The 11,382-nt window shown below is 48.3% G+C and overlaps 1 protein-coding gene across 1 annotated transcript in view; it reads left to right on the top strand.

The window, feature by feature from the left end:
• PARN (poly(A)-specific ribonuclease) overlaps nucleotides 1-10,743 on the top strand; it is a 167,071-nt gene extending 156,328 nt beyond the window's left edge. The window contains exon 24 of the mRNA XM_047087376.1: nucleotides 9,676-10,743. Within this exon, the coding sequence (XP_046943332.1) occupies nucleotides 9,676-9,728 (53 nt within the window). The 3' untranslated portion in view covers nucleotides 9,729-10,743. The remainder of the gene's footprint in view (nucleotides 1-9,675) is intronic.
• The last annotated feature ends 639 nt before the right edge of the window (nucleotides 10,744-11,382 follow it).

Raw genomic sequence — 11,382 nt, forward strand, 5'->3', positions numbered from 1 at the left:
CACGAGGGCATTTTATCATCTCACGTCCTCACAGGAAGGGTGAATAAGCTATTTTATTATTTTTTTTAATTTTTTTAATGTTTATTTATTTTTGAGACAGAGAGAGAGAGAGAGAGAGAGCATGAACAGGGGAGAGTCAGAGAGAGGGAGACACAGAATCTGAAACAGGTTCCAGGCTCTGAGCTGTCAGCACAGAGCCCGACACGGGGCTCGAACTCACGGACCGTGACATCATGACCTGAGCCGAAGTCGGCCGCTCAACCAACTGAGCCACCCAGGCGCCCCTGAATAAGCTATTTTAAGAGAGAGACCGCTTCACAGAACTTTCATCATAGTACATTGTTCTAACTGTTCTCATTTGCTATTAGCCATTGTCGATCTCTTCCCGTGCCTCGTTTATAAATTAAACTTTATCCCGCATGTGTATGTGCAGGAAATCACGTGGTACCTAGAGAGGTTTCAGGCTTCCTCTGGGGGGTTTGGAATGTGTCCCCCGCAGATGAGGGGAGCTGCTGTAGTTTTCCATGGGACCAGCTGCTTTTAGGATCCATTTAATTTAATGTGAGGAATCCCTAAAAAGCCCTGTCTCTTGATAGAGGAAGGCTTGGCAGGGGCCTTCTTAGTTAAAGATGGTTAGTCCATTTTGGTAATCCTCTCTCTCTTCTCCACGGTTTAGAGGTTTTGCTGATGTGTGTAAGTAGCCTCAGTATTTTAAATGTGCATTTCAATTTGCACGGAGGCCTACTCCTACGCATGTTATTTTCAGCGGCAGAATTTTCACCGTTCCCAGCAAAACGCCAGGCAGCCTGGATTTCTCTCATAAGCAGAATTACATAAGGAGCAGAGGAAACCGGAGGCCAACCCATGTTGAGAGCCTAGTATGTGCTAGGTGCTGTGGCAGGAGCACCAGGCCTGCCCGAAGCCGAATGCCACATTCTCTCCACCACCCGGATGCTGTGGGGGCGGTTTTGGTGACCTAACCCAGCCTTCCGTGCACAGACCCTCTACGGCGCCGGACCGTGACGTGAGGGACGGGCTTGCTGTCCGTGGGGCCAGTTCCCTGCCCGGGAGATCCAGCCATCACCTACCGGGTCCACCAGCTGTCACAGGGACGACAGTTACGGCCCCTGCTGACCCCTGCTTGCTAAGGGTCCGGCCTGGCATCTCATGCCCGGCAGAAGTGCTTGGCTCTAGTGTTCTGAGGTAGTCACCATGGTCCATTTTACAGTGCAGAGAATAGAGGACTTAAAGTTTAACGTGACTTGCCCAAGGTCACGGAGCCCTTAAGTCTGCCCTGCAGGAAAGCCAGGGCTTACAAGCACAGTTGCATATTTTCTGCTCCGGATGGGAGGGCGGGAGGGCCGCTGACCGAGCCCCCGTGGTTCCTCCTCTGTCTCGGATCACCGCGGTCTCTGGGCAGCAGAACCTACAGTCAAATCAAAGGAAAGTGGTAAAGCCCTGGAACTTGGCTCATACACAAGCTAAAGAGTTCATCGTGTTTCAAATCAGTTCCTTCTTTTACATGTGGCCTGATCTGACCACAGAGAGTTTTCTGAATCTCCTTGATAATAATGAAATCAAAGAAGCAGCAGAAATGTTGCATATATTTTTATACATTTTGCTGAGGTTTAACTTCAACTAAAAACTGAACTCCTGTTTGAAGCCCAGATTGTTTATTTTTTTAAATGTTTTTTAACATTTATTTTTTGAGAGACAGAGCGTGAGCGGGGGCGGGGCAGAGAGAGAGGGAGTCGCAGATTCCGAAGCAGGCTCCAGGCTCTGAGCCGTCAGCATGGAGCCGGACGCGGGGCTCGAACTCATGACCTGAGCCAGAGTCAGGTGCCCAACCGACTGAGCCACCCAAGTGCCCCATCAGATTGTTTATTTTAGCTGCCTCCTTGAATCCTAGGTTCTCCCTGACTTGCCACCCTTCCCTTCCCTAAATTGAGTTTTGGAGAAGTTTTTAATCTGTACCATACTTCGTCCTCGCCTGTGATACCTTCTTACCACTGGCACATTGTCCTTGCTCGGCGAATGTTCACATTAAATGTTGGCATGACTTTCAGAGATCACGAGCAGCATGCCGCGGGCAGGGTCCCCTCTTGTATTCTTTTCCTTCTGACCTCATTCTCTTCTGAATTTTCAGCTTATCTGTTACTTCTCAGGGACAGGATGACAGGTGGTCTCCCCCCCTTCTGTCTCAGCATAATCTTAAAGGTATTAACATTAGAATACCTAACAATAGACCACATGAATAGATTAGCTCCTTTTTATAACTTTAATCTTGCGAAGTGAAAACTTTCTACAAGCTATTTGGGGTCTCGAATGTGTAATGCCGTCATTAAAATAGGTTTTTATTCTCCTCCCATTGACAGTAAATCTGTCACTGCCTCAAAATTGGGGCTAAAAAAGAAAAAAAATGATAAATTTTGTATTTCTTCACCAGTCCCACTAAAAGAGAAAAACATCTTGACAGCTTTTAATTGAACCAGAGACCTGGAGATAATTGGGCTTTCTGGAGCAGCATTCACCGAGTGAGACCTTCCAGCAGCGCAAAGCTGGGAGTTTAACGGGTCATTCTTAGCTGCTTTGTGGTAAGCATTTAGTGCTAATGTTGTCAGCAGGATGTGGGTCGGGATATCAGGCTCTGAACCTGTGGAGTCACTGACTTCGGTGACTTTCACGAGGTCCTGTATCGAGGGAGAATTCAAAAGTCTGACCCCACGAAGGGTCCGTGTTAAGCTCTGAAGGGTTCAGAGGATTCCAGGAGCTGTGAAGGTTGGGGGGTGTGCGGCTACCGGGTCGGACACTTTGGTGCAGCCTGGGGAGGTCTGTCTTGTCCAGGCAGCTCCCAGCTCTCCTCCTGGCGAGAGTGTCTTGACAGGACCTCAGGTGATTCACGAAGGTGTGTTGGGTGCCCAGCACTGTCAGCAAAGGCACAAAAAGTGTAAAAGAAAGCGTTTCATCTGTTAGGGAGCTTGCTGTTTTCCAAGGAGGAAGTTGCAAAAAGTAGGACCATAGAATATTGTCTATAGTAGCAGTCCTGGGACAATTGGTGCTCAGTGAATCCCACACAAAATTGTCTTCTGTGTCAGTTATACATTTTAATATCTAAGATACACAGGAGTTCACTAGACCCCTTTCCAGCTAATAAAATGACTTAAATTGCAAAAGGAATGACTGTTTATTTATCACGTACCAAGCATTGTGCCAGGAGCATCCTTTACTGTCTGTCCCGTGTAAGAAGCTTGTAAAGTATAGGTGTCATTATTTCCAATTTCTAGAGAGGAAACAGGCTCAAAGAATTAGAAACTTGCAAAGCAAAATATAGCTGGTATTGGGGGCCGTGGGGAGGGCTCACACATTGGACCACTCTGCAGTATGTGAAATCTACCCAAACTTTTTAGTTATTTTGAGAGAGAGAGGGAGAAAGAGTGAGAGAGAATGAGCATGAGCAGGGGGAAGGGCAGAGAAAGAGAATCCCAAGCAGGCTCCATGCTGTCAGTGCAGGGCCTGACGCAGGCCTTGAACTCACGAACCGTGAGATCATGACCTGAGCCAAAATCAAGAGTTGGACGCTTTACCGGCTTAGCCACCCGGGCGCCCCAAAATCTTACACATAATGTAGGTCCCTCCTTTCAGACTTTTAATGATTAGCATAGATTGGTAGTGTTATCTACTTTTCCTTGGGAGAATTCAAGGTACATTCTCCATTGGCACATAAAGGAACCCAGTTCCGCGTGTCATCTGTGCTGGAATAAAGTATCCCTGGGAAATGTTCTCTGGGCAGTGCTTAATGGATGCGTTTCTACAGCACACTTGTTCTCGAGGATAAGTGAATAGTGTCCCCCACTGTCCTGATGCTGAGAAGACTGGCCGTCCTCAAAATACTGATGGACCAGTACCCAGGGGTTCTCTCGGGTCCTGTGAGTACACGGAGGAGTGCCCAGAGACACTCTCCCTGGTGATCCTTTTCATCATATGATAGGCCGCTACAAGTCTTTTTCTTCCTTACGTTTATTTTTTTTCATTGTTTTTAATGTTTTATTTATTTTTGAGAGAGAGAGAAAGAGACAGAATGTGAACGTGGGAGGAGCAGAGACAGAGGGAGACCTAGAATCTGAAGCAGGCTCCAGGCTCTGGGCTCTCAGAACAGAGCCCCACTCGGGTCTTGAACTCACGAGCTGTGAGATCATGACCTGAGCCGAAGTCGGACGCTCAACCGACTGAGCCACCCAGACACCCCATTTCCTCCTTACATTTAAAACACAACACATTAGACCTTTAAATGTTTACCAAGAACCAGCAGTTTCACTGGGGTCTTGACTAATCTGTTGAACCTTTCATGCTTAGACCCATAAGGTTACAGCATGGAAAATGGAGGATCTACTTAGATGTCACTCAGTCTGCCTTTGCTGAGCACTCAGTCCAGGCTCAGGAGGTCCAGCCAAGCTTTTTAATTCCTCAATGGAAATGTGGTTGACGGCCTCCGTGTGACCCATGAGGTGTGTGCTGCTCAGTCCCCATTCCTCATGGCAGCCCGCCAGTGCTCCCCGTAAGCCACCCGGGAACCCTGCCTTCTCGGGGGTGGGAAACCGCCCCCTCACCAGGCACTTTGGAACGTTTCCCGGTTAAAAGTGTTTGTGTAACACCCCAAAGGATCTTTCTGTATACAGAATTCCACTCTGCAGAAAATGATATGATGGCACTTTTCCAGGGTACCATGTAGTTTTTTAGATTCTGCTCTGGATTCACCTGAGGGAAGAAATCTCTTACTTCTCAGAATTTCTCCCTGTCAGCTCTGTCAGGAGAAAGGTACACAAGCACCAACGGTCACCTGCTGTGTTGACCACTTTTCATTTTCTGTTGTGGTCTTGTTAATAAAAATCGTGTGCTCGCTACGAAAATCTGTAAAATGAAGAAAAACGGAAAGAAAATGAATCCCCGTGGTTGCCTGATACTCTGTTCGTAAGTGTTTTTAGTCTGCCTGGGATTTTTATATGTAGTTGGTTGGCATCATGCTTCTTAGGCAATTTAGTATCCAGTGTTTTTCCCCATTTAAAAAACTCTCAGTCAAATCATTTTAATTAATAGCATATTTTATTTTTACATTTTTTGGCTTTTTTTTTTTTTTTTTTTGAGAGAGAGAGAGGCACACACAGGGGAGGGGTAGAGGGAGAGAGGGGGAATCTTAGGCAGTCTTCAACGTGGAGCCTGACATGGGGCTTGATCTCACAACCGTGAGATCATGACCTGAGCTGAAATCAAGAGTCAGATGCTTAACTGATTGAGCTACCTGGGCGCCCCAGTTTTTTTTTTAGCTTTCTTTTTAAATGTTAATTTATTTATTTTGAGAGAGAGTGTGTGTGTTTGAGCGCACAAGCAGGGGAGGGGCAGAGAGGGAGGGAGAGAGAGAGCATCCCAGTCAGACCCCACACTGTCAGCACAGAGCCTGACATGGGTTTGATCTCATGAACCTTGAGTTCGTGACCTGAGCCAAAATCAAGAGTCGGACGCTCAACTGACTGGGCCACTCGGGTGCCCCAGTTTTGTTGGATCTTGAAGCAACATTCCTAAGGGTCAGCTTTATTAAGATACAATTTCTGAATAAACTGAGGGTTGATGGGGGGTGGGAGGGAGGGGAAAGTGGGTGATGGGCATTGAGGAGGGCACCTGTTCGGATGAGTACTGGGTGTTGTATGGAGACCAGTTTGACAATAAATTTCATATTAAAAAAAAAGATACAATTTATGTACAGTAAGTCCTCACTTCTAGGTGCACAATTTGAGGAATTTTAACACATGTGTACAGCCATCATTGTGATCAAGAGAGAGAATGGTTTTATCATTCCAGAAGATTCCCTCATGCCTCCATCCCTCCTCCCACCCCCAGATCCTGGCCCTGATCTGCTTCTTTCTCAACCAAATGCATTTGAGATAGATTCATGCTATTACATCTACCAGTGGTTCCTTATTCCTTGCTGCTGAGTAGTGTTCTTTTTATGGACGTATCCCTGTCAATCCATTTTGCCAGTTGGCGTGTAGGTTGTTACCACTTTTAAGCAAGTAAAAAAAATGCTGTAACCATTTGCGAACAGGTTTTTGTTTGAACTAAGTTTTCATTTCTTTTGGGTAAATACCTAAGAGTGGAATTGCTGGGTCAGGTAGTAAGTGCAGTGTTTTACTTTATAAGACACTGGCATGGCCTTTTCGAAAGTGGCTGCACCATCGTGCATTCCCGCTGTCAGCGTGTGAGGGCTCCGGTGGCTCTGCACGGTCACCAGTATTGGGATTGTCCTTTGTAGCCCATTTTAGTGGGTCTGTAGTGGTATCTCATTATGGCTTTGACCTGAATTTCCTCTAATGACTAATGATGCTACGCATGTCTCTGTGCGGTTATTTACCATCCAGATCTCTTCTTGGGTGGAATGTCTTTTCAGATCTTTTGCCCATTTTTCCATGGGGTTGTTTGTTTTCTTCTCATTGAGTTTTGAGAGTTCTTTGTATATTCTGGATCCAAGTCCTCTTGGGTTTTGCTCATTCTTCCAGACTCTGCTTTTCTTTTCATCTTCTTAATGTTATCTTCCAAATAGTAGTTTTCAGTTTTACTGAAGTCCATTATATCATGTCTTTTTCCTTCCATTATGCTTTTGGTGTCACAACTAAGAAGTCTTTGCCTGACTCTACATTACAAGGGTTTTCTCCTGTGTTTTCTTCTAGAGGTTTTATGGTTTTAGGTTTTGTATTTAGATGTACAACCCATTTTGAGTTAATTTTCGTGTATGATGCAGGGTATGCATTGAGATCCATTCTAGCAGGAGGCAGATGTCCTGAAATACTCATTTAAAACGAATCGTTCCAGAGTAATTCTCTGCGCTTTAGTAAAACAGGCCTGTGAAAATGAGCTCCCCCGAACACTGACCCCAGCTCCTTATCCACTAGCTTTGAGACTCATCCCTCAGTCTACAGTGCTCCCTTTCCAGAAAGTGCTGGAAAGAACACCATCAGTGACCTCCAGCCCCCTCTGGTCTAGGTCTCCTTCAGATGGTTCTTAAAGTTCTGGTTCCTCTGGACACATCATTGTTGCTCAGCAGCTGTACATTTTAGGCAGTGGAAACTAGGCCCTTCTTGACTGGAGGCTGTTGGCTTCCTGGGCAACGACCATGTTCAGTGTCGGGCCACCTTACTGATAAGAAGAAGGGACCTGACATGCATTAAACATGTTCATGTGTCAGGAACTCTGCCGTATCACAGCAGGCCAGTGTGGCATGAAAGTAGTCTTCAGTCCCGCTGGTAGGTGAGGCTGTGAGAGTTGTTCAGAGCCATACAGCTAGTCACATGGCCAAGCCAGGCTGGCCTCATCCAGAGCTCCCACTAATTCCATTCCTCCTCACCAGCTCTTGGGCGAGTCACTTCCTGTGTGTCTGCCGGCCTGCAGCCACGCCCACACCCAGTCCCATCCAGCCAGCAGCAGGTGCTCTTGTAAGGATGACTTATACTTTCAGCCATTTAGCTGTTTTATTTGTTTTCCTCGCAGCTAGTTTTAATTTACTTCAGTCCCCCACATTGGGCAGTGTGGCTCTTGCCTTTAAAATGGCTCATTGGCGAGGTGCCTGGGTGGCTCAGTCGGTTGGGCGTCCAACTTCGGCTCAGGTCATGATCTCACGGTTCGTGAGTTCGAGCCCCCCATCGGGCTCTGTGCTGACAGCTCAGATCCTGGAGCCCGCTTCGGATTCTGTGTCTCCCTGTCTCTCTGCCCCTCCCTGACTCATGCTCTGTCTGTCTCTCAAAGAATTAAACATTAAAAAAAAATTAAAAAGAAATCTTTAAAATGGCTCTTTGGCTGCTGTAATATTTCTTTTGGTATGTGAATCATACAAATGCCCTCATCGATGTTTCTTTTCCTCCTTCCAGTTAGGCATTGTATAAATGCATGATTGAGAAGGTCAGGCTGGCCAGGTCTCATCACAGCCCGTCTGCAGTATTTCCTTGTTCTGGGGAGGGGAGCCTCTCTGTGTTTCCTTCTCTGATCAACCTGGATCCCCAGAACATCTCCTGTCCCTCATCACTGCTCACCGGAGGGGCCTCACGGTCTTTACTGTGAGTGCCGACACATGAGTGTCCGACACAGAGATGAGACCCAGGGCAGAAGACTTCCCGAGTGTCCCTCTGCTGGACCCCTCGTCCCATCTGTCCACACTGTATCTCCGGCAGTGATCCCACACGGCAATTCTTGCCTTGGGTGACCGAGATCCCGTGTTACTTGGTGTGTTCAGATCTGGTTGTCTTTGGACATTCCTGTCCCTCAGGTGGCCACTGGTGGCCAAATGATTTCCTACTTTGCAGGACGCTGCACCTCCTCCGTGTTTTAAACTTCCCACTTTAGGCAAGTATCAGAGCCCTCTCTCCTTTTGGAATGCTGGAGCATTTGCCGCTGGGGTTAGCCTTGCCGGCTTTCCCTGACAGCCTTGCCTGAACCCCGGGGCCACCCCCCCGGTCTGTCCCACTTTCCATCGCAGACACGCTCTTCCCTGACTTGATTCCCCTTCTCTCAGCCCCCGGCACGCCTGGTCCAGGCCCAGCCCAGCTGTGCCGCTGCTGTTCCAGGGAGTGTCCTGAGTGGATAAGAGCCTCCAGCTGCCTGGTGAAACTGTTTGGAACTGGAGAGGACCTTCAGGGCTTAGCCAGTGTTGCCAGACTCTGAAAAGGCTGCCTTTTGGGGTCTCTCTGAACCCCCATAGGTCAGCTTCTCGCCTCTGCAAAGCCGCCGGCCCCTCGGGTTTCTCATTTGGGTGCCGGTACGGCCCAGCACAGAGGAGCCTGGTGTCCTGGGACGCGACAGGGCCCTGCATGCCATGGGAGGAGCCAGTCCCATCTCAGCCGCTCTCTGGCAGTGAGACTGGTCATCTTACTTAGCCTCTCTGAGTCTGCTCTTGCATCTGTAAAATGGGGATATTGGTACCACCATGCTGGGCTTTTATGAAGATTAAATGAACGGAGGGCTGCCTGGCTGGCTCAGTAGAGCATGTGACTCTTGAACTTCGGGCCGTGAGATACAGCCCCATGTTGGGTGTAAACCTTGCTTAAAAAAAAAAAAAAAAAAAAAAAAAAAGGAGGGGCACGTGGGTGGCTTAGTCTGTTGGGCAGCTGACTTCAGCTCAGGTCATGATCTCACAGTTCAGGAGTTCGAGCCCCACATTGGGCTTATTGCTGCCAGCACAGAGCTAACTTCAGATCCTTCCTCTCCCTCTCTTTTTCTGCCCCTCCCCTGCTTACAAACCTCTCTCTCTCTCTCTCAAAATAAATAAACATTAAAAAAAAAAAAAAAGGATTAAATGAACCCAGTGCCCAGTGTGGTGGCAAAGAATACAGTACGTGCTCCCCGAGAGATATGTGAGCGTCCTTGCTTTAACCCCCGTGAAGTTAACAGAGGCGTCCGTCCAGGGAGGTGCGTCCCTAATCCTACGTGCGAAGTTTCTGTGGGGTCGCCGCCGTCTGCTGGGCACTGCCGTCCGTGGGCAGGGCCTGTTGTGAACCATCTCTGCCCAGCCCAGCCCCGTCTGCGTCGGCCTTTGCGGCTGGCAGTGGGCGCTGTGCTCCCAGCCGGTCGCTTGGTCCCCCAGGTGCTGTCCCTCTTCTTGTTCACCTTGTTTTGTCCTTTCCCCCCCCCCCCCAGGAGGCCTCCCGGGCAGCCCTGCCAAGCTCTTCGAGGTTCCCGACACGTGGTAACCGAGACCCGAAGGAAAACAAATCGCTGGTGCCGTGGCTGAGGAGGACCCAGCTGGCACATTCAGAAGCCATACTGTATTTAATTTCATGAAATGTGGTATGGGAGGGGTTTGAAGCCAAGTCTGTGTCCTGGCAAAAACCCAGTTTCTTTTATTTGTGTGGCTGTGTTTCTTTTCTTCCTTTTTAATGTAAACTGTCTGCTGACACTCAGCACGGTTGTAGGCCGTCTTGAATGTGCACATTATTAACCAGTTGATGATTTGTTGCTCACGTGAAACCCCTTTTCCAGTGTCGTGAATTTTAGCGCGTTTAAGAACCTGCCTGGTGGGGATCGTCGGCTGTGAAATAAGCGAAGAGCCGACATTCTTGGGCGCCGGGATCATGAGTTTTGGGGTTGAAGTCTTTACTGCTTCGAGAGGTTTCTTTTCGTGTTCTCGTGCGCAGATTTGGGGGCCTCCGCAGCACGCGGTTACAGTCTCCCCCGTGGAGAGACCCCTCGCGTCTGCCCACTTCCCGCCATAGCTGCCTGAAAATACTAAGCACTCCAGCTTGTTTTTCCAGTAGGAAAATGTCTAACGCCGTCCACCCATAAAGACGCTTACCATATGCCTTGGCCTTTGGGGCATTTTTATTTAGAGTCCTTCTTCCTAACTTGTGAGTTTCTCAAGGCGAACTGGACGAGTACAAAAAGTTCACTTCTGTTTTTACACGTAGTGCTGTGTTCCCTTTTCCGTACCTTAGCCTGCTCGCCGTCTCTGTTCGGGAGTGTGTCCGGGGGTAAGGTGGCATGTGTGTGTACACGTGCGTGTGTGTGTGCGTGTGTGTGTGAAATCACAGATTACAACGTGTACCAGCCCTCTCTCTGTTGAAACAGATCACAGCAGCGACAGGATTTCATGGATCTACTTCCGTAGGTCTGTTTCATGTAGATCATTGTTAGATATTTAACATTTTTTTTGTATCATGGAAAATAAAAATGAAAAATGTATTTCCAAGAGATGAAAATTAAAGAAATTTTCCTAGGATTCTGGTTTTCTCCTGTTTCTTTTTGGTAAGCGAATGACGTATTTGATCTTTACATAGATGTATTTCTCTCTAAAGATCACCCCTAAAAAGCTCTGGTAAGTCAGGAAGCCTGGTGTTCGTGGATTTTTTTTTTTCTTTTTTTTAACCTCCAACTCCTTATACTTGCGTTAACGAGTCAGATGCCCGTTGCTGGAGCCGAGCCCTGTGGAGAATGGCTGTGTAGGAGGGTCCGGGTGTCCTGCGTGGCGGGTGGAGCCCTCTGCCATCAGTGGTGCTGTGTGAATTCGGATCAGTGAGACACTCTCCCCAGTTGAGAGCCTCTTAGCGCTTCCCCTCCCTCCCCCACCCCGCCTTACCCAAGAGTTTGTGCGGAGTTACAAACCCAAACTTGTCTGGGAGGAGCTCCCACCCCTTCTAGAGCTTCGTCCCTGCTCACAGCCCAGCGGGGTGGTGCACAGGGAGGTGCAGATAAAGGCTGATGTCTACAGGAGGCTTACAGGGCACTGCCAGGGCTGTGCCGGGTCTCAGAAACTGACAGGTAGGAACAGGTAGTGCCTGATACTTTCTAACGTAGTAAACAAGAGGGAAAACCAACCACAGACTGTGATTGGCGCACGTCGGAGAAGTA

This window comes from Lynx rufus, unplaced genomic scaffold, assembly GCF_022079265.1.
Source record: "Lynx rufus isolate CCGP_SWC_20201006 ecotype Redwood Valley unplaced genomic scaffold, mLynRuf1.p SCAF_23, whole genome shotgun sequence".
NCBI classification, from domain to species: Eukaryota; Metazoa; Chordata; class Mammalia; order Carnivora; family Felidae; genus Lynx; species Lynx rufus.